This window comes from Lepidochelys kempii, chromosome 2 (genome assembly GCF_965140265.1).
Source record: "Lepidochelys kempii isolate rLepKem1 chromosome 2, rLepKem1.hap2, whole genome shotgun sequence".
NCBI lineage: Eukaryota > Metazoa > Chordata > Testudines > Cheloniidae > Lepidochelys > Lepidochelys kempii.
The window spans coordinates 122,837,706-122,857,276 of NC_133257.1; the positions used below are offsets into that span (position 1 = coordinate 122,837,706).

The 19,571-nt window shown below is 40.3% G+C and overlaps 1 protein-coding gene across 9 annotated transcripts in view; it reads left to right on the forward strand.

Annotated features, from left to right (window-relative positions):
• The window catches only part of PIGN (phosphatidylinositol glycan anchor biosynthesis class N), a 169,830-nt gene that overhangs the window by 74,780 nt on the left and 75,479 nt on the right, over nt 1-19,571 (forward strand). For 8 of the 9 annotated variants that reach the window (XR_012157360.1, XM_073332239.1, XM_073332240.1 and 5 more), the window contains 4 exons: nt 2,732-2,791; nt 5,935-6,027; nt 7,662-7,717; nt 15,676-15,756. Coding sequence is in view for 8 of the 9 variants with exons in the window: in XM_073332239.1 (XP_073188340.1) it covers nt 2,732-2,791; nt 5,935-6,027; nt 7,662-7,717; nt 15,676-15,756 (290 nt within the window). In the remaining variant the exon portion in view is untranslated. The remainder of the gene's footprint in view (nt 1-2,731; nt 2,792-5,934; nt 6,028-7,661; nt 7,718-15,675; nt 15,757-19,571) is intronic. The other variant, XM_073332241.1, reaches the window with a different exon arrangement.

Here is a 19,571-nt window from a genome sequence, read left to right on the forward strand (position 1 = left end):
TTAACTTTCCTCTTTGAATTGATGCAATCTCCCACACCAGATTTATAAAGGAATTTATGAAAGAATGAGCGATTGTGCTAACATAATATTTTTCCAGAGTTTGCCACTTAAATGACATAGGCCACTGCCCTCAGAAACTACATGTCTGGGAAAAATTTCACCCTCAGACACTCACAGCTGTCATCTGCATCAATTAGTGCAACCATTATGTGCAACTTTCCCTTTCTCTGTATGTATTACAATGCAGTTTTTAAGGACACGATCACATCATACTCTTTTCGAAAGAGTACAAGACCTGTGTGATTATACTGACACAGGCAAACTTTAAAAACATTGGCAATAATTTATGTAAATTCCATAGCACTTGAATGCCCTGTCTCATGCACCTTAAAAGGTCTGTGATATGGAATCCCTCTCCTCTACTCATATAGAATTTGCATAACGTCTAAGGGCTTTAGAAAGGGGTTCTTAAGAAGTGCATGGCAGTCCTCCCCAACCGTTGTGAACCTTGCAGGTTCTGCTGGAGCTGAGCCTGTAGCTCATTCCTTGCCCACCTTACAAAGATGCTCAGAGACTGAAGCAAGGTGTTATGTGGTAATTGCCTCAGCCCATGATCATCTGCACCATACAAAGAAGTTTGCCATGCCTGACTGTGCAGTGTGGCCTTCAAAAACTGCACGTTTCAGTGCCTGTGCTGCATGTAATTTTCAAATGCTGCTATCTTGGTCCAATCAAAACCACTTTTCACTGGAGTACTGAAAGGCATTTCTCAGTGAGGTCTGTTTTCGTGATGAATTTTATTACTCTGTCCCCAGCTGTTTTGGCAATATAGCGAATAAATGATATAGCAAGAAATTCGTTGTAATGGAAAAAAAACCACAGTGAAGAGTTATTTTTATTTATTTATTTGTTTAACTTTTCGGGAACTCAGCAACAGCTTTGCTTCAACTAAAATAAATCACCTTCAGGAAAGGGGCCAAGGTTGGGAAACTCAGCCTAGAAGGTGAAAGTTTTAGAAAGTTATGAGCAACCAAAAAAAAGAGGGTTTAGAGTAGAAACTACTGAAAGCAGGGCCATGGCAAGCACTTTTGAAAAGGAATACAAGTCTTTAGGTCTGTAAGCATTGTGAAATCTTCTTTCCACATAAGTGTAGAAAGGAGTCCTCAGTTTCAATGTGTACTTGATAATTGACTTGGAAACAAAGTTAGTTTTGTCTGTGGCAAATAATATGTTATCGTTTGCTGTGTATTCATTTTAAGCAGAACTCCTTACTAGAAATTCCAGTGAGGTGTTTTGCTTAAAAATCAATGGTACAATATGACTTTGAGTGTTTTGCCTTCTACAAGTAGTGATTCAGATTCTCTTCTGGTGCGTAGGTAAATCTGAAGTAACTCCATTTATTTCAGTGGAGTTACTCCAGATTTACACAGTGTAGCTAAGGAAATTGATTTCTAGTCTTTTTATGTTAAGGAAAATAGAAATGATAAAAATACTAAGATCGGGGTGAAAATAAGTCTAGTTGAAGGCGCGGGGCCTAGGGTGGAAGGGGTGGGGCTGAGGGGGTCAGAGCCAGCCCCAGCCCACCCTGTAAAGTAAGTGCCCCCCCTCCTTCTGCTCCTCCTCCTCCCCCCTCCCTCCCCCACCGGGGTAGCAGCAGCAGCAGCCTGGGCCTCCAGAGGCTATTTAAAGGGCCCAGAGCTCCCCTGCTTCTACTGCCCTGGTCCTTTAATTAGCCGCTGGAGCCCTGGGGAAGCAGCGGGGCTCCAGCGGCTATTTAAAGGACCGGGGCGGCAGAGGCAGCTGGAGCCCCGCCCTTTAAATAGCCCCTGGAGTCCCCGCTACCCCAGGGCTCTGGGGGCTATTTAAAGGGCCTGCGGCTCCCCTGCTTCTACTGTCCCGGTCCTTTAAATAGCCCCCGGAGCCCTGGAGTAGCGGTGGGGCTCCGACGGCTATTTAAAGGGCCAGGGCAATAGACACAGGGGAGCCCCATCCCTTTAAATAGCCGCCGGAGACCCGCAGCCGCTACCCCAGGGCTCCAGCACCAGGGCCACTGCTGGGAGCCCCAGGCCCTTTAAATTGCCCCCTGGGGAAACTGGGCCGCCCCAATACGGTTCACCGGCTTACTTTCACCTCTGACTAAGATCCAGATGATGGAATAAGAGGGAACTCAACATGACTAAGGGTATCGGAACCTAGTCTACATAGTAAAAGTTGGTCAATGGCTGACATTCTAATAACAAGGGATTAAGAATTGCTTTTTATATATATTATACTTAGTGTGCCACTTTAAAAAAAGTATGAAGAAAATAATTCTTACCTTGATGAAAATAATGGAAAAAAAAAAAAGATAAAATTCTCTAATAAAACACAGTGAAGAAGATATTGAATTTTGAATTTAAAAAAAAAGGTAGGGTTTTTAATGCACTTTTAAAAGTGAATTTATTTTTTAAATGTGAAATTTTAATAAATCTGTTGAATTATCAAATGGGTTTAATTTGATAAAACATTAAAACTCTATCTGAAAACTCAAATTCCATTCAGAATCAAGAGCATTATTTTAAACATTGAAAAATATTACTTTGCTGGAGTGCTTTAATGCTGTGATAGATTCTAACAGATATGATACTATTCACATTTCAAAAGACAGGTATATTCTTAAAATTAATCTAAATTTATGAACACTTTAAACATTTTAAAGCATGCTCAACTGAGAACATTTTTGTTTTCACAGGCTGATATAGCGCCGCTGATGGCTTCCCTTATTGGTGTTCCTTTTCCCCTTAATTCTGTGGTAAGAAATACAAAAACATGAGTTTTACTTTAAAAAAGGCTGCATGTTTGGGGGGGGGAGGGGGAAGATGGGGAAAAAAAGATAATTTTGCAAACTTTTGCCATAGTTAATGGGGACTAGTCAAGGATGAAAAATTAAGCATAAGAATGGCAGCATTAAGGCCTAAGCAGGTACAATTTGCCTTTTAAATATTATTTTGTAATGTGTAACATATTTTAAATGATGAAAGTAGTTGATCCATTGTAACTTGTAATTCTGAAAGTATTAAATAGCCACCTTTTTACTTAAACCATGCAAATACTCTGTTAATTTTCTGTAAAGAAACAATAGGGTATGAGCTATCGTTCTTTTTCTTTATTTTTAATTGTAAGAGCTGAAACTAAAAAAAAAAAAAGTTCCTGAAGTTTAATGTTATTTTTAATCTAATTAGTTAGTTTACTAAGATATTTTGAGATGATATTTTATTTCATTAGGTTAGTTGATTATTTGATTTCTTATTTGGGATAGATCTCCTTTTTTAACCTTTCAATTTATCTATTTGTATTCCTTATTGCTGTCGGTCAGTGGCTGTCTCATATAACAGAACAAACTTTCTTTATTTAGCCCTAATTAACAACTAAAGCTTTAATTTGCTTTTATATTGCTTACCTCACATATGCGTATACAGTACATAACAAAAGTTAAGAGGGGAAAAAAGCAAATATGTATATTAAAAAAAAACGAAAAAAACTTTTCTGGAGACTTTGGACAGATTCTGTCTTCTGGTCCATTTCCATATGTGGTCAGCTGATACTCTCCCTAGTGCTGGGAGAGTTTTTTGTTGGTGTAAAGCTAGCTTAATCAGTTCCTATGCCACTCTTCCTCTAAACCCAAGTAGAGGGTGTCACTGGAACATCTCTGAAGACCATTGCCAGCTGATGTTGTAGGTTAGAAAGCACATTCATATGGGATTCTTTAACTTATGCTGTGGCTGGGGCTGGAGAGTCACAAGGCTGAGAATTAGGGCTTTCTACATGGGGAAATTGACCGCATAGGTATACTGGAATAACTATTCCGCAGTAGCTATGTTCCCCTTCCTCCTCCAGGTGAACACTCTGTGTGGGAATAAAAATGACTTTATTCTACAAAAATAAGCTATGCTGGTGAATTTCCTTGTGTAGACAAGCCTTTAGGGAGCAATAACAGTTCCCTTCCAGCCTGGCTCCATTCTCTTGCACTAAGTTGATCTTGGCACAGGAAAGAATCTGAACCTTTAGCGGGAAACAGATACATTTTGAAAACATAGTGTAGACGGTACATGGATTGATTAAGAAAGGAGAAGAACAAAGAGAGAATATTAATGGGCCCAGAACTTGTAATAATTCAAAAAATACTTACTTCGTATTAGTGTAACAAAAGGTTCTGCTCACTAGTTAAAAGTTGGACTTTTGTCTTTTGGAGAGATTTCATATGAAGATGCAAAAACACACAACATATTTACTGTTAAATATATACATTGAACATAGGGCTTAAAAAGGGGGGGGAGGAATCTTTTTTGTATGTCACTTTCCCAAATTGTAAAATAGAGATAATGATATGTCTAGTTGGCAGCTGGTATCTAGCGGAGTGCCCCAAGGGTTGGTCCTGGGGCCGGTTTTGTTCAATATCTTCATAAATGATCTGGAGGATGGTGTGGATTGCACTCTCAGCAAATTTGCGCATGATACTAAACTAGGAGGAGTGGTAGATACGCTGGAGGGCAGGGATAGGATACAGAGGGACCTAGACAAATTGGAGGACTGGGCCAAAAGAAATCTGATGAGGTTCAATAAGGATAAGTGCAGGGTCTGCACTTAGGACGGAGGAACCCAATGCACCGCTACAGACTAGGGACCGAATGGCTAGGCAGCAGTTCTGCAGAGAAGGACCTAGGGGTGACAGTGGACGAGAAGCTGGATATGAGTCAACAGTGTGGCTTTGTTGCCAAGAAGGCCAATGGCATTTTGGGGTGTATAAGTAGGGGCATTGCCAGCAGATCGAGGGATGTGATCGATCCCCTCTATTCGACATTGGTGAGGCCTCATCTGGAGTACTGTGTCCAGTTTTGGGCCCCACACTACAAGAAGGATGTGGAAAAATTGGAGAGAGTCCAGCGAAGGGCAACAAAAATGATTAGGGGTCTGGAACACATGACTTATGAGGAGAGGCTGAGGGAACTGGGATTGTTTAGTCTACGGAAGAGAAGAATGAGGGGGGATTTGATAGCTGCTTTTAACTACCTGAAAGATGGATCCAAAGAGGATGGATCTAGACTATTCTCAGTGATAGCAGATGACAGGACAAGGAGTAATGGTCTCAAGTTGCAGTGGGAGAGATTTAGGTTGGATATTAAGAAAACTTTTTCTCTAGGAGGGTGGTGAAACACTGGAATGCGTTACCTAGGGAGGTGGTGGAATCCCCTTCCTTCGAAGTTTTTAAGGTGAGGCTTGACAAAGCCCTGGCTGGGATGATTTAGTTGGGGATTGGTCCTGCTCTGGGCAGGGGGTTGGACTAGATGACCTCCAGAGGTCCCTTCCAACTCAGATATTCTATGATATATCTATGCATCTTTGTAAAGTGCTCAGAGATGTTTGAAAGACGATCTCTGTGCAAGTGCTGTCTTATTTTACAAATGGAGAAATTGAGACACAGAGGTTAAGTGACTTACTTGATGTTCCACTTCAAATATGTGGCCAACCAGGCTCAATCCTAAAATCAAGGAAGTTGGTGAAAGCTTTCTTTGACTTGATTGGAAGCAGGATTGTCCCCGAGATCTTCTGCATCACAGTTCTCTGCCAAAAGATCATCCTTTGTCTTTAGTTACTTTTAAGCTTCAATTCTTCAGCCTTTATTGGCTTGTTAATTTGTTGCATAAAAACTACATAATATAAAATATGTTCTTCTGTTCAGAATTTTTTTTCTGTGAGGTTTGAGAAAGATAGATCTTATACTATACTTCTTATATTGATTAGGTCTGATACAGAGGAATAATTATAAGAAGAGTATTTGTTGTCATTTATAGCAATAGATATTTGAGTAATTGTAACTCGTTTTACTTTGTTTTGTCTAGTTTTGGATTATTTGACCAAATATGAATCGTGTTAATTCATGTTTAATGTTTGCAGGGAATTCTGCCTTTGGACTATTTGAATAATAGTGCTCATTTCAAAGCTGAGAGCATGTTTACAAATGCTGTTCAGATTCTTGAGCAGTTTAAGGTAAGTAAATTAACATTCAAGAAAAAATTTGAAATGAAAAATATTTCATGCCACTCTGTTTAAAAGGTACTACAGTATAGTATACACATCTAAGATAACATTTTGATGATGGCATATTGGAAGTCAGAGTAAAGGGAAATCACATGTACATACTATATGATATGAAATAGATAAAAAGCAGATCTATGTGAGATTGGAAATTTCTTCTTTAAATTTAAGAAAAACTTTAACTTTTTTGAATAATTTATTCTTTTTATTGTCCTGAGCATAAATGAAGTTCAGTAATGATTATTGTGCATTATACTGGTGTAGAGAATTTAATTTCTAAGAGTCCAGCTGGACCTTGGGTGTGTGTATGCAGCTCAAGTTGAAGTTAATGAGAGCAGTGCTTACTTATGTGAGGGCAGAAATTGACCCTAAATTTAATTGTGATATCTGAAAAGATAAGGAGGTTGCTATCGATCATGAGTGGGGAATCTGTTTTCTATGCAACTGGGGTTGGAACATTCCAAGCTCAAAGTTCAGGGCCAATAAACAACTTAATCAGAAGGTAATAAGTACCTGTCTGCTCATGAAGCATAATGACCAGTAAGTGTTTCAACCAGTCTTTTTCTTTTTTTCCACAACACCATTATTTCTATAGTATTTATGGTGTTTGTCAACTTTTTTGCAGGTACATTCGCCTCTTTAGTTAATAGGGTGTTCTTATCTACCCCCCCAAAGTTGTTCCTGGTTCTTGGCTTTGAGTAACTCTTATCCTGTCTTTTTCTAGTGATAAATTTCCTGCTTGCTAGCTTATTTTTGAAGTCTTTTAGGGGCATAGATTGTGTGTGTTTGAAGGAAAAATAAGATAATTCAAAAATAATGGGAAGTAGCTCAGCAGCTTAAAGAGATGCCAAGTGGGTCCATTGACCGTAAGTTTCCTGTGATGGACAGACCTGACCACTACTTGTATTTCCTGGGGAAGATTTTGTCTTGAATGGATGTGAGATATGTTGGAGATTGTTGCTTGAAGCTGTCAGATCCTGGGAGCAGTATACTAGAAATTCCCTTGCATCTTGTATGCATCCATTAGGCCCCAGGTCAAACTGGTGCAGGAAACCTGAAAGATATTTTCAAGGTCTTCCAGGCTGAATGACTACGATTGCATCCGAGCCTTCCATTTTTGTGCACATCCAGTTTGAGAAGTCCAATAGCATCATTTCACATCTTTACAGCGGTGCATTAGTTCTTGTCTGTTGGAGTCAACACCGGTGCTTTGGTATGATCAAATCATTGATTTTATTCCTTGATTGTGTTTAGCTTTGACTCTGCTCAAAGTGGAGCCACCCAGTAAACACTGATTATTTTTTCTCACCTTGTACATTGTGGAAGTCCTACTGTGAGAATTTCTGGTAGGTGGCTCACATTTGCTTTTCAATTGAATCTTTAGGGGTACTCTTTCAGCACTGTGCAAGGAGTTGTAAGGAACTCTTAACTATTTACAAGAGTAGAAAACCCAAAACCCCATCCATTGTGGTAAAAATTTGACCGTTGTTGCTTTTTTACAGCATTAAGAACCTTTCATATATCAACCTAAACATTAATTTCTAGTTACGGCTTTTATGTTCATTGCTTTCATAATTTGTTTGCAGATTAAGATGACTCAGAAGAAGGAAACTACATTATCATTTCTATTTGTACCTTTTCAGTAAGTGCATTTTAAATTTTTTATATTTTACCTGAATAAAAATTATTTTATTTTTCACTTTGATAAGTATTTCAGTGATAAGTATTTGATAAGTATTTATGGGATAACAGACAAGCACTAATGCACAGAGATGCAGTCTCTCTTTCAAATATACTGTGAGAATGGTATCCCAAATCTTGCCCTCAGATATGAATGAGAGCTGTGCATGCTTATGAGAGTGGAGTTTTTCCTTAGAATTTATATTTTGGAAGAATTTAAAGACATAACTTTTAATCATACTTAAAATAACATCAGATTTTAACATATATTTTCAATCCAAGCACATACATTAAGATAACTTTTTCATTCTATGGTATGGTTGAGTATTAAATAATAGATTAGAGACATTCTTAGGATTGCAGGAGTGTACAAAATGTATGGTTTTTTTTCTAGGTTTGCTCCCTTTTATGAACAAAACATCCCTATACCTCGATTGTAGTGTATCTTCAAATACAGTTGCTTGAACATTTCCATTACAAAAGTGAATTTCAGTTACTAATAATGGTCTTGAATGAAATTTGGGGTGAATCTCAGGGAGCAGTCCTCTCCTCTATCCCTTTCCCTGCTCCCCCCCCCCCCCCGGGGAAGTTTAATCAGAAGTGATTGAGCCATTTTTAAGCATGGAATGAGTAGAGGAAAATGAAGATTTCCTGCTAAGAATAAATATTTGTGGGGTTCTTTTAAACAGCTGTTCAGCCTCAGCGAAAGGTATTGGGAAATTTTAAATTTAAAAGGCACACCTGTCTCATGAAAATTGGATTCGGATTGGCAGAGTTTTAAAAGTTTTTAAAACAGACAAAATTCATGCACAAAATATATCATTCTGAAATTATTAAAACTAAGAAAGTCTCATTCTTAAATTATTAATGCTAACAATCTCCCAACATTCCATTGACAATGCACAGGTATGCAGACATAAATTGAGTGGAAATTTCATTTGATTAGAAGATATCTGATAATTCCACTGAAGTGGAGTGGAATTTTGGCTTTTATAGGTAAAAGATAGTGAGATATGATATGCTCCTTTTCTTATGACAGTTGGGTGTATGTATGTCGCAACTGAACTAAGAGGGAATTTGCCCATTGTGTGGATGTATTAGACTTTGGGCCATACATAGAAGGGGACCTGCAGTACACAACAGTTATGCCCCGCTTCCTCAAAACCTGCTTGCAGGAAAAGCAGCCCGTTGCAGCTAGCTGGTGGGGGCTTGGAACCAGGGTGGGCCAGCAGCCCCCCATCAGCTCCCCTAAGTTCGCTGTGCAGCAGCTGCCCAGCAGGCTATCAATTGCCGGGCAGTTGAGCTGTCCCTCCTCCCACTGCCGTGTGCTGCTCCTGCTTTGAACATAAGAATGGCCATACTGGGTCAGACCAAAGGTCCATCTAGCCCAGTATCCTGTCTACCAACAGTCTACTATCTACCAACAGTGGCCAATGCCAGGTGCCCCAGAGGGAGTGAACCTAACAGATAATGATCAAGTGATCTCTCTCCTGCCATCCATCTCCACTCTCTGACAAACAGAGGCTAGGGACACCATTCCTTGCCCATCCTGGCTAATAGCCATTAATGGATTTAACTTCCATGAATTTATCCATGAATATATTTATTTAATATTTCTCTTTTAAACCCTGTTGGAGTTGCTCCTGGGAGCCTCCTGCTTGCTGTGCAGGAGGTTGGGGGGAAGAGGAGTACTGAAGTCAGGGTGTCCCCCTCACCCTGCTCCTGTACCTCATCTCCACAGAGCAGGGGGGACATGACAGGGAGGCTCAGGATGGCAAGAGCTTGCCGACAGCAGCTGCTGTCTCAACTGGCTGATCTACTTAAAAAGGCAGTGTATTTAGAGTGGGGTCAGCATACTTAAAGGGGCAATGCATGTCTGTCTGTCTGTCTGTCTGTCTCTCTCTCTCTCTCACACACACACACACACACACACACACACACACACACACACACACAGTGTGTGTCTTTCTCACACACACATGCACCGCCGCACCCCCCCGCCCCGGCACTTTGGAAAGTGGAGGGAGTGGTGTGCTTCAGTGGGATAGCGTGGGTTCATCATCATGTTCGGTTTCCACAGGAAATGTTTGCAGCCACTGCCATGCGTCTACTGAGTCTCCTCCCTCCATTTGTGCTTCCTTGTAGAGAGTGTGAGGTTACATTAACAACAATGTGTTAACCCTTGAGGGCTCAGCCAAGTGCTAGTTCATCATTTAGGAGCAAGGCATTCCCTGGGAAATATCCCACCCTCTGACTCCACCACCTCAACCAAACTTCACAATCATCATTGCTGTGTACAGTATTAACTTGTTTGTTTAAAACTTATACTGTGTCTGTCTATCTGTCTGCCTATCTGTCTATCTAAAAAAATTATCTGAAAAAATTTCCCTGGAACCTATCCCCCCCTCCCCCCATTTACATTAATTCTTTTGGGGAAATTGGATTAGCTTAACATCGTTTCACTTAAAGTAGCATTTTTCAGGAACATAACTACAACGGTAAGCGAGGAGTTACTGTAGGTTGTTTGTGCTTCTGACAATAATCTGCATTGGGGCTAGTCTGACTGTACACTCAGTTCAAGCTACTTTCTTCCCGAAAGGATTTCAGTCTTGAATTAGGCCCATGAGTTTGTCTTCAGTAATAATTAGTTCTGTATTCAGTTCTTGGAGTGCTCCAAAAACATTTTATCATTTGGAGCAGCTGCCTTTCCTTCAGGAAATGAGACTGGCTTAACTGGAGTCTGTAAAATCCTAAGAGCTTTAAATATCTCTTTTTGTGTTGTAGATTAAATTTGCTAAATAAGATTCCTGTCTTTGTGGACAGAGATTATTTGCTGTGGTATTTTATACCACAGCTTCCTCAAAGGGAAAGATTCAGGATCTTTAAGCTCTCAGACCCCAGTCAAATAGTCTCAAAAGCCTATTAAAAAGTTTTAATCAAAACTCTGATTAGAAATGACAATTTTGTTATCAAAGTATTTGTCAATCCATGTGGAACAAAAATGCCATATGGGATGTAGGGGCATTCAGGTTTTTATTTCAGTCTGAATCTGCCATGAGGATATTTCCTTTGTTTCCTGTTTTTTTTCCAGAAGGACCTGTCCAGTTCTGTATTATGATACTTTTATCTTACATTATTGCTGAATGTACCGTTAGGAAGATATAAATGCTGTTGATTTCATGATAGATAAGTGTTTTGTATCTGTTTTGGTTTTTGAGTTTCGATCAATGTAAGTGGAAATCCCATAGATATTTATAATTTAACAAATATGCGGGGGGGGGGATGTTCTTCCTGTTCTTCTTCTTTTTCCTTTATGCTGCTTTTCCTGGTGAGAGTTGTGGTGGCAGCATGGAGAGTTGGGAGGACCCAGACGTCCCTTTCCTCTGCAACAGATTCCAGGCCCCCCTGGGGATTTCCCAGCATTCCCAGGCCAGCCAGGAGATATAACCCCTCCAAAGTGTCTGGGTCGGCCTCCCGAGTGACATCCTTATCAGGTGCCCAAACCACCTCAACTGGTTCCTCTCGATCCAGAGGAGTAGTGGCTCTGCTCCAAGTCCCCTGCATAGCTGAGCCCCTCACACTGTCATGGAGAGTAAGCCCAGAAACCAGTGAGGTTTCTCTGCAGGGTGGCTGGGGAAAATGTTCTTTAAACTTAATATGAGCCTGTAGTAATTTTGTTGTACAGTCTGTTGCCCAAGTAACATTAAACAGAACAAACAATTGATTTCTTGAGATTCTCTTTAATAGTATCTGGTTCAGTTGATTCAGTAATAATTCTAATCATAGATGACTTTCTAGGGCTCCTGTGTGTATTAAAAATAAACAAACAAAATGCCATAAATGTGCAAATTAGCATGCAAATAGCCTGCATGGTGAAAGGTTTTGGACTAGCACATGACAGTTTGTGGTATGAATCTTTTTAATCTTTCATCTTTAGTATATTAAAGATAAATATTCTTGTCTTGCTGAAGTACTGAAGATGAGTGCACTCATCGACAGTCTGATGGTCTTTCCAACTTAATTCTGGGAGAGGAGAATGAAAAGCTTGACCAGAATCACTACCTAACTCTCATAACAGTCCTAAATTTCCAAGAGTCTTCCACCTGGAAACTTACTGTTAGGCAGGTTACTTGACACCAGGGCTTGATTCTGCAGGGTGCTCATCACTTTGGCACTGATCTGGCAAAGCATATGCTAAACACTAACCAGATGAGTAGCCTCATTGACTTCCTGGCTTAAAGTTAAACATGTGCTTGAGTGCTTGATTGGATTCGAGACCCTCTACTCAGCATCTTTCAGGAACGAGGCGCCAAAAGGCAGCATGACTATTGTCTTGCCGTGTATATATTATCAATAGTTGACGACACAGTACTTCTTATTTCATAATTATTTAAATTGGATAAGATTTCACAAAAAGAGAGTACATTTTACTGCTATGTTAATATTCTATACTAGGAGAAAAAAATCCTTGGAGCTGAAAAAAATCACTTAACATTTTATGTTTATTTATATTTCCTCCTATTTTTGGAAATAGTGGAAAATGAATTGCACAAACACAAACTACCTTTTACAGGCAAAGCTGCCCAGAGGGGAGGGCAAAGGGGCAGTTTGTTCCAGGCCCCCCATTTGAGAGGGCCCTCAATCCATGGAATTTGAGTGAGTGGCATTGTGACCTGGCACACAGGGTTGCAGCACCTCTCAGGTTTGACAACCATGGTCACAATGCTCAGAGAGGGGACCTGGGCCCAGCCCTGCAGGACAGAAACCTCCACTGTCACACTGTCTGGAGTGGCTCACAACTGTGAATGCCTACCTCGGGGGAGACTGTCAGAAGACATGGCATATACCCCAAGCTGGTGGTATGTTCTATAATTAGATTTTATCAAGTCAGCAACAAGTGTGAACTCCTGGATCACTATACCAGTCTCACCATGGAGTCACACACAGTCCCCTTAGACTCTCCAGTCTACCTTGCCACCCAGACGAACTGAACTTTGTGATAATGGTCACTTAACCAAAAATCATACCACATCAGGTTGCTCCCAGTCCCAAGAGCAGTTATTGAGAGGTTAAAGCAGGTAAAACATATGTACAGGTGAATAACAGTTTGCAATTCCAAATGATGGCAGTGATGTAGTAAACTGCCAGTTTCCCAGAAGTCTTTTCAGGGTACCCAGATAGTTTCTAGGGATTTCTGCTTTGCATTGGTACACTTTCCTGTAAGAGTCCAGACAGTCCAGAGATGAAGGATCTGTCCTTGAATCCATATTTATAGCTTCTTCTGACAGAAAAAAAACTGACCGTGGTCTCTGCGAACATGAGCTTTTCCTTTAATTATGGTGAGTGAGAAAGGCTCTTTGAGTTTTTGACCCTCTGGTGATCAGACACAGTAGCTACTTGTTTTGGAATTAGCATTTTTCTGTTAAAGTCCTTCATTAGCATTCGACAAGGCTTCTCTGATGGGTTATGTAGTTAAAGGGATATACACAACGTAAATGTTCGCTGCTGCATTATAAAAGGTCACAGACAAGTGAAAACAATGCAAGTAACTTCCCAGTAGTTTTATGAAGTCTTTGTGACTTTTATGAAGTCAAATACACTCTTCTATCTTCAACAGTCACTTTGATCAATACTAATACACAAATGAATTGACCTGAATACACTTTAGCATGACCTGGTCTGCCGGTGTCACAGGGGTGAGTGCAGGGCAGGCAACCACCGCCCCCTCTTTGGGCCTTAGTTTTAGGGTGAATAAGGTGGGGTGCCTTGGTTTCAGATTTTGCCCAAAGCCCCCAAAAACCTCTGTGCAGCTTAGTCTACAGGCAGGGGTGAAAGTAAGTCTAGGGACTTCCGGTATGGGGCTGGGCTGGGGCTGAGGCTGGCTCTGGCCCCCGGAAGGGGTGGAGCCTCGGGTGGAAGGGGCGGGGCTGGGGGAGTCAGAGCCAGCCCCGGCCCACCCTGTACTGGCAAGTGCCTCCCCCCCCCCCACCTGGGGAAACAGCGGCAGCCGGGGGCTCTGGCAGCGGTTTCAAGGGCCCTGGGCCCTTTAAATCGTCCCCGGAGCCCCGCCACTGCTTCCGCAGGGCTCCAGCTGCTGCTACCGCCCCAGGCCCTTTAAATTGCCACCCCAGCCCTGCCTGCCGGGGCTCTGGCAGCAATTTAAAGGGCCGGAGGCTCCAGCCGCTGCTGGGGGCCACAGGCCCTTTAAGTTGCGCCTGGGGAAGCCGATTCACCCCGATATGGCGCACCGGCTCTTGCCGGTACGCCATACTGGGGTGTACCGGTTTACTTTCACCTCTGTCTACAGGACTAGAGTTAATAATAGCAAAGCTGGGACGGTTTGACCTCTATTCTTTCCCACAGACGAGTGTGTCCCAATGCATTTGGTGTAAGAAATTATTAGTATATTGTAATTGGAAACGCTACAGCTGCATCCCAATGACTCAAAATTCATTGAAAATATACAGTATTTGGAGATGTAAGTAGGGAGTTAATGTAGGATTTACACACAGATTGTGCTAATCTATGATTGCTCTTGTCTGCTGTTGCAGATAAGCAGGGTTCTGTGTTTGCATTCCCTCCAGGCACAACTGTCCTTCTTGTTAAGGTAAGAATAATTCCCTTCCCCCACTATTCAGTGATGGATGGTGAATTTGTACAAAGGAGTTAATTGCACTTTTTTTTCTGATGCTAGAAATCAAAAAATTGCAATACAGAAAAAGAGCGCACACCAATTAAATAATCTACTTCCACCTAATTTACAGGGCTTTTGTGAGGCATTATTAACTAATGTTTGTAAAGTGCTTTGAGAGCGTCTGAAAGATATTGTAGAAATCCAAAATGTTAATATTATTCCATTTTTAGAATATTATTCATTTTAATGTAAATTTTAAGCAAGTTAAGTCTGTATAGAAAGTTCTTTAATAAGTCCCTTGTAACAGTATTTAAAATCACTTTTACAGGAAGTAATTGGATGGGTGTTTATATTAGGCCCATACCACAAGGAACATGGATTTGAAATCTTTTTAAAGTTGTTCCATATAACTGAATTTTCAGAAATTCTGGAACAGATCTGAATCAGAAATTTCTGCTTAAGAAATTCTGTATTTCCAGTTGGGCTAGTCAAAAATTTTCTTTTGAAACTGTTGACAGAAAATTTAGTTTTTGACAAATTGAAAAGTTTAAAGAAAGCATCTGAAAATTTTGATTTCTCAATGAAAACTTTTTTTGTTTTGTTTTATTTTTGTCAAACTTTTTATGGAAAAAGAAACCTTTTTTCCAACCAGCTCTATTTTCCAGACATTTTGTTACAAAGTGCCCTGGGAAATTTGTATGTCAACTCCAGATTTCATGCTTCAAAGCTAGAGTCTTTGATATATTCCAGGTATTGGCAACCTTTGTCCCGCTGCCTGCCACAGTAAGCCCCCTGGTGGGCCGGTTGTGGGAAGCAGCGGCCAGCACATCCCTCAGCTTGCTCTGTTTCTCGCAGCCCACATTGGCCTGGAGCGGCGAACTGCGGCCAGTGGGAGCTGTGATCAGCCAAACCTGTGGACACGGCAGGTAAACAAACCGGTCTGGCCCGCCACAGGGTTTACCCTGGCGGGCCGCGGGCCAAAGGTTGCCGAACCCTGATATATTATGTGTTGCTGAATATAATAATATGAAAGTGTTGGGAGCTTTAAGACCCTTTACTCACTTAATGTTGACATGGAGTCCAAACTCAATGAAATTTACTCCTATTTACATTAACTTTTGGCAATAGAGATTACATTGAACTGAAGCAAAAGTCTTCTAATTTCCACAAGTAATCTATTGTCTAGGAAAATTGTGGCTAGCATGATGTTCAGAGGATAACGGGGAAGATTATAACTCGGCCCTTTTGCATGTGGATCCCAATTCCACTTTTTTTGTTTGATTCAGCAGTCAAATGTTGTGGAGGACAGATGTGACCACTCTGCACTGCCATCATAACTTGAGTGGTGTCTGCATGCCCAGATTGAGGTGAGTTAGAACTCTCAGACAGCCCTAGTTATTTATAAGGAAGCATCTGGCTCCAAGTGCTACAATATTGTTCACACCTGAAAGTCTGGCAGAAACCTTTATGGAGGATCAAATCTGAACAAAATCATGCCTTGAGTCTAGTTATGAGACTCTGTTACAAGTGTGAAACTCAGGAAGTACTTACTTGCCAATTACAAGTCTACTGCAGATTGAACAAGACCATGACCTGCTTCCACAAGAATGAATCATGTTATTGATAGAGTCTCTCACTTGTGTGCAAAATCATTGTGTGGCTCATGCCACTGGAAAATCCGTTTGATTATTTTCTCAGACTCCTAGAAGGCCACAGGAAGAAAAGATCCATTTTGTTAGGTAGGGGTTTTTTCCCTCATCCCTCCCACCCCAGAATAAAAATCTTCAAAAGCTGTTTGCTTAGCAAAACAGGAGACTTTACTGTTATGCACATGCTTCCAAATTCTGACCTTTTGACTTTTGCACATAAGAAAGGAAGGTAGCAAGGTGCCAGATACCAAAAATAAAAGGAAGAGTAAGAGAGGACAAATAGTAAAATAAATCCCAGGATTTGCTAGCAGGTAAAAATTGATGTCCGGGGAAACAGTCTCTCTCATTACAGTGTGGTTGTAGCCCATGTCAGTTCCAGGATATTAGAGACACAAGGTGGGCGAGGTATATATATAGGATTCTTCATTGGGAAATAACTCAGATATTTTGTACTATTTAACGGTAAGCATATATCTTGTTGTATGTGAGAGATTTTCACATCTGATACAATAATCTTCAGATAACTGAATTTGTTGGCATCTTAAACCTAGTTATACCAAAGAGATCTTTCTTTTTTTTTTTTTAACCATAGATCAGTAATCTGGTACACCTTTAGTGTAGTGCATGCAGGGTTCAATCCACAACTACAGTTCAATGAGAATTGTGTCTATACCTTACCATGCACCACCCTGAAAATCTAGCCCTCTGTCTTTGTTTTTCAGTATTAGTTTAAAATGTAACACTCTTAAATATATGCCAGATTTTAACCTAGAAAATGTTAGATCACACAAGGCAAGTCTTTCTGCAGAATTATGCATTATTTGCCATGGTTACAGAAAAGAAAATGGGGATTTTATAATGTGGAGTGCATCTTTGAAGTAATCTGGGAACTTCAAAGAAATGCCATATATACAGACATGTTTATTCTGTCTTTACTCTTGCTCTGACAGCTGAAGATGTAAAACTGCCTTGTCTCCCTTTTGTCTGATGTTCTTTCAAAACTAGTGTAGTAAGGTATGCTTGCAAAATTGACAGTTGGTGCAAAGAAAACGGGGTGACTTTTTTTTATCATTTTAATCTGAGATTGTGTCCCCGGAGGTACCAGAGCCCCTGGTGCCATCTTTGAAGCATTCTAATATTAACGAAGTGGATCTTGTGGTGGTTCTTAATTCAGAAAATGCCAGTTCAGATGGTACTTCCCATAATGCACTGTGACAGCCGATCTGAAGAATTCTGGGGTGTCAGAAAGAAACAGGAGGGAGTAAGGGGCTACTGTAGTAGAGGGAAAAGTTATTAATGCAGGAACTGTTCCTCTTCTGTTTGCATCTCATTTTACAGTGCAATAAAAATTTACAGTCCAAACCCATTTATCTGAAGGCTTTGGGATGCAAATAGTTTAGTTTATCAGGGGAGTCAGCTGGTGTCCTCTTCATAGTGTTGTAGGTGGAGGGGAGGGTGCTTCTCCATTGTCAGCTATCTCTGGAAAGAGAGCTAGTATTCTGTTTGTGTGGCCTCTTCTTCACCCTGTTAAAAAGTGGGGACCCAGATTTTAGCTTGTCTCTCTGTGCTCACCTTTATCCTGCTGTCTTTGCAGAAGTAGGTTGGCAGTTCTTCACTGTTTTCCAGGTTTTGAGAACATCTGTGTATCTATTTGTGTAGACTCCCATATTGCCCTGAGAGACAAAAAGGTTTAACTAAATATATTGATAAAAGTTACTCTTGAAAGTGAGAGTGATTACCTCTTGGGTTGAAAAAAATGAGTGAGTGGGTTATAATGTGCATAAACCACAGCTAAAAATGTCAATCAATATCTGTTTTATTTAATACACTGTTCATAAAGCTCACAGTTAAGCAGTATTTTAAAAGTTAACATTGAATCGAAGCCTTTGACCGGGGGATGAAACAATCCCTCTTACAAATCAGGCTTCCTGTTGTTTTCTAGTTTCAATAGCACTTGTAGCAGCTTTTAAGTTTTACAGGAAAAGCTCACTGGGAATTGCTTTGGCCTAGCACAGAGAACTGTGACACAATTGTATTTACAATAAAATAGGGGGAAAAGTAAGGTTGAGAACGAGCTAAAGAGATAATGTATTAGATAATGTATCCCCAGTATAACTTTATAAATATGCCGTTTGCTTACTTCTTCATTTTATAGTGAGCAAGGATTGGTTCATTAAGTGGTATAGCCATTGTATTTAATGAACCAGCCAGCACATGACCTTTTGTAATACTAAATTAGATTTTTTTAAATGTGTTTTCCATCATTGAAGGATCTTTCTCCACTCCCCCATTAAGCTTCTTGCACCCTCAAGGGTCCCACATCCTGTCTACTATTCTTCACGCTAAAAATAGCTAGATCCATCTTCCACTGGAGTTTCTCAATTCTGTTTCTGAGTTGGCCAGAGGAGTTGCTTCATAGAGTGTTTTTCTTCCTCCTGACCTCCAGTTGACATTAACTCTTGTGATACTGGTTTGCATACAAAATATGCAAATATGTAGCCCAACCATCTTATTTGTCTCTTTCTGATCAGTGTGTTGGCAGCAGGTTGTTTAACATGCCTGCACATTTTTCTGTCTCTTATCTTTAGGGTGACCAGATATCCTGATTTTATAGGGACAGTCCCGATTTTGGGGGCTTTTTCTTATATGGACACCTATTACCTCCCACCCCTTGTCCCAATTTTTTACACTTGCTATCTGGTCACCCTACTTACTTTAGCTATCCAAGGGACTTTCATAAGTCTCCTGAGGCATTTACTTCTGAATACGTGAATATGCTGTATCAGGGACACTGATTTATGGGAAATGAAAAGCCAAATGTAATTTCTAGAATTTGAAAGTCCGGGATTATACCATTATCTGGCAGACCATTTTATGGAGTTTCATTTATGTCCTACTGTTCTCTCTCTTTAGAGAGAACAATATAGAGATGCTCTTGGGGTCTTGTTGACCGCTGAAAGTACTTTCCCCCTACTTTCACACCACTATGGTCTATGAAATAGAATAGCAGGAGTTTAAAACAGAAATTTTAAATTCCTATTCTTTTGTTACTCCAGGTGTTAATCTGCTTGTTACTTTGCTTCACGGTGTCTGCTATAGTCAACATTACTTGTAAAGTGTTAGTAAAATGAAGCACTGAGTTGCAGAGCTATTTGAGTATAACATTACAGCTGGACTGGTTGATTTACAGCAACAAGAACTGCACAGATTCCAGGAGTCAGTGGTCAGGATCCATGATGATTAATCAACAAGGTTAACAACATGCCATGAACACGAGCAAGGGAGGTTCCCACATCTCATGAAGTTAGTGTTTCACACAGATTTAACAAAACAACTCTGCATCCATTTAAATAGTCACAGATATCTCGAAGGCCTGTAATTGCATTTTTAAATATCAAAATATTAGATTCTGAATAAATTATTAAAATTAATATAGAGATATAATTTTGTGAAGTCCACAGTTTTCATAAATGGAATTTTTTTCTCTGATCGTTGCCTCTGTAAGCACCATACAACAAGAATTGTACTGTACA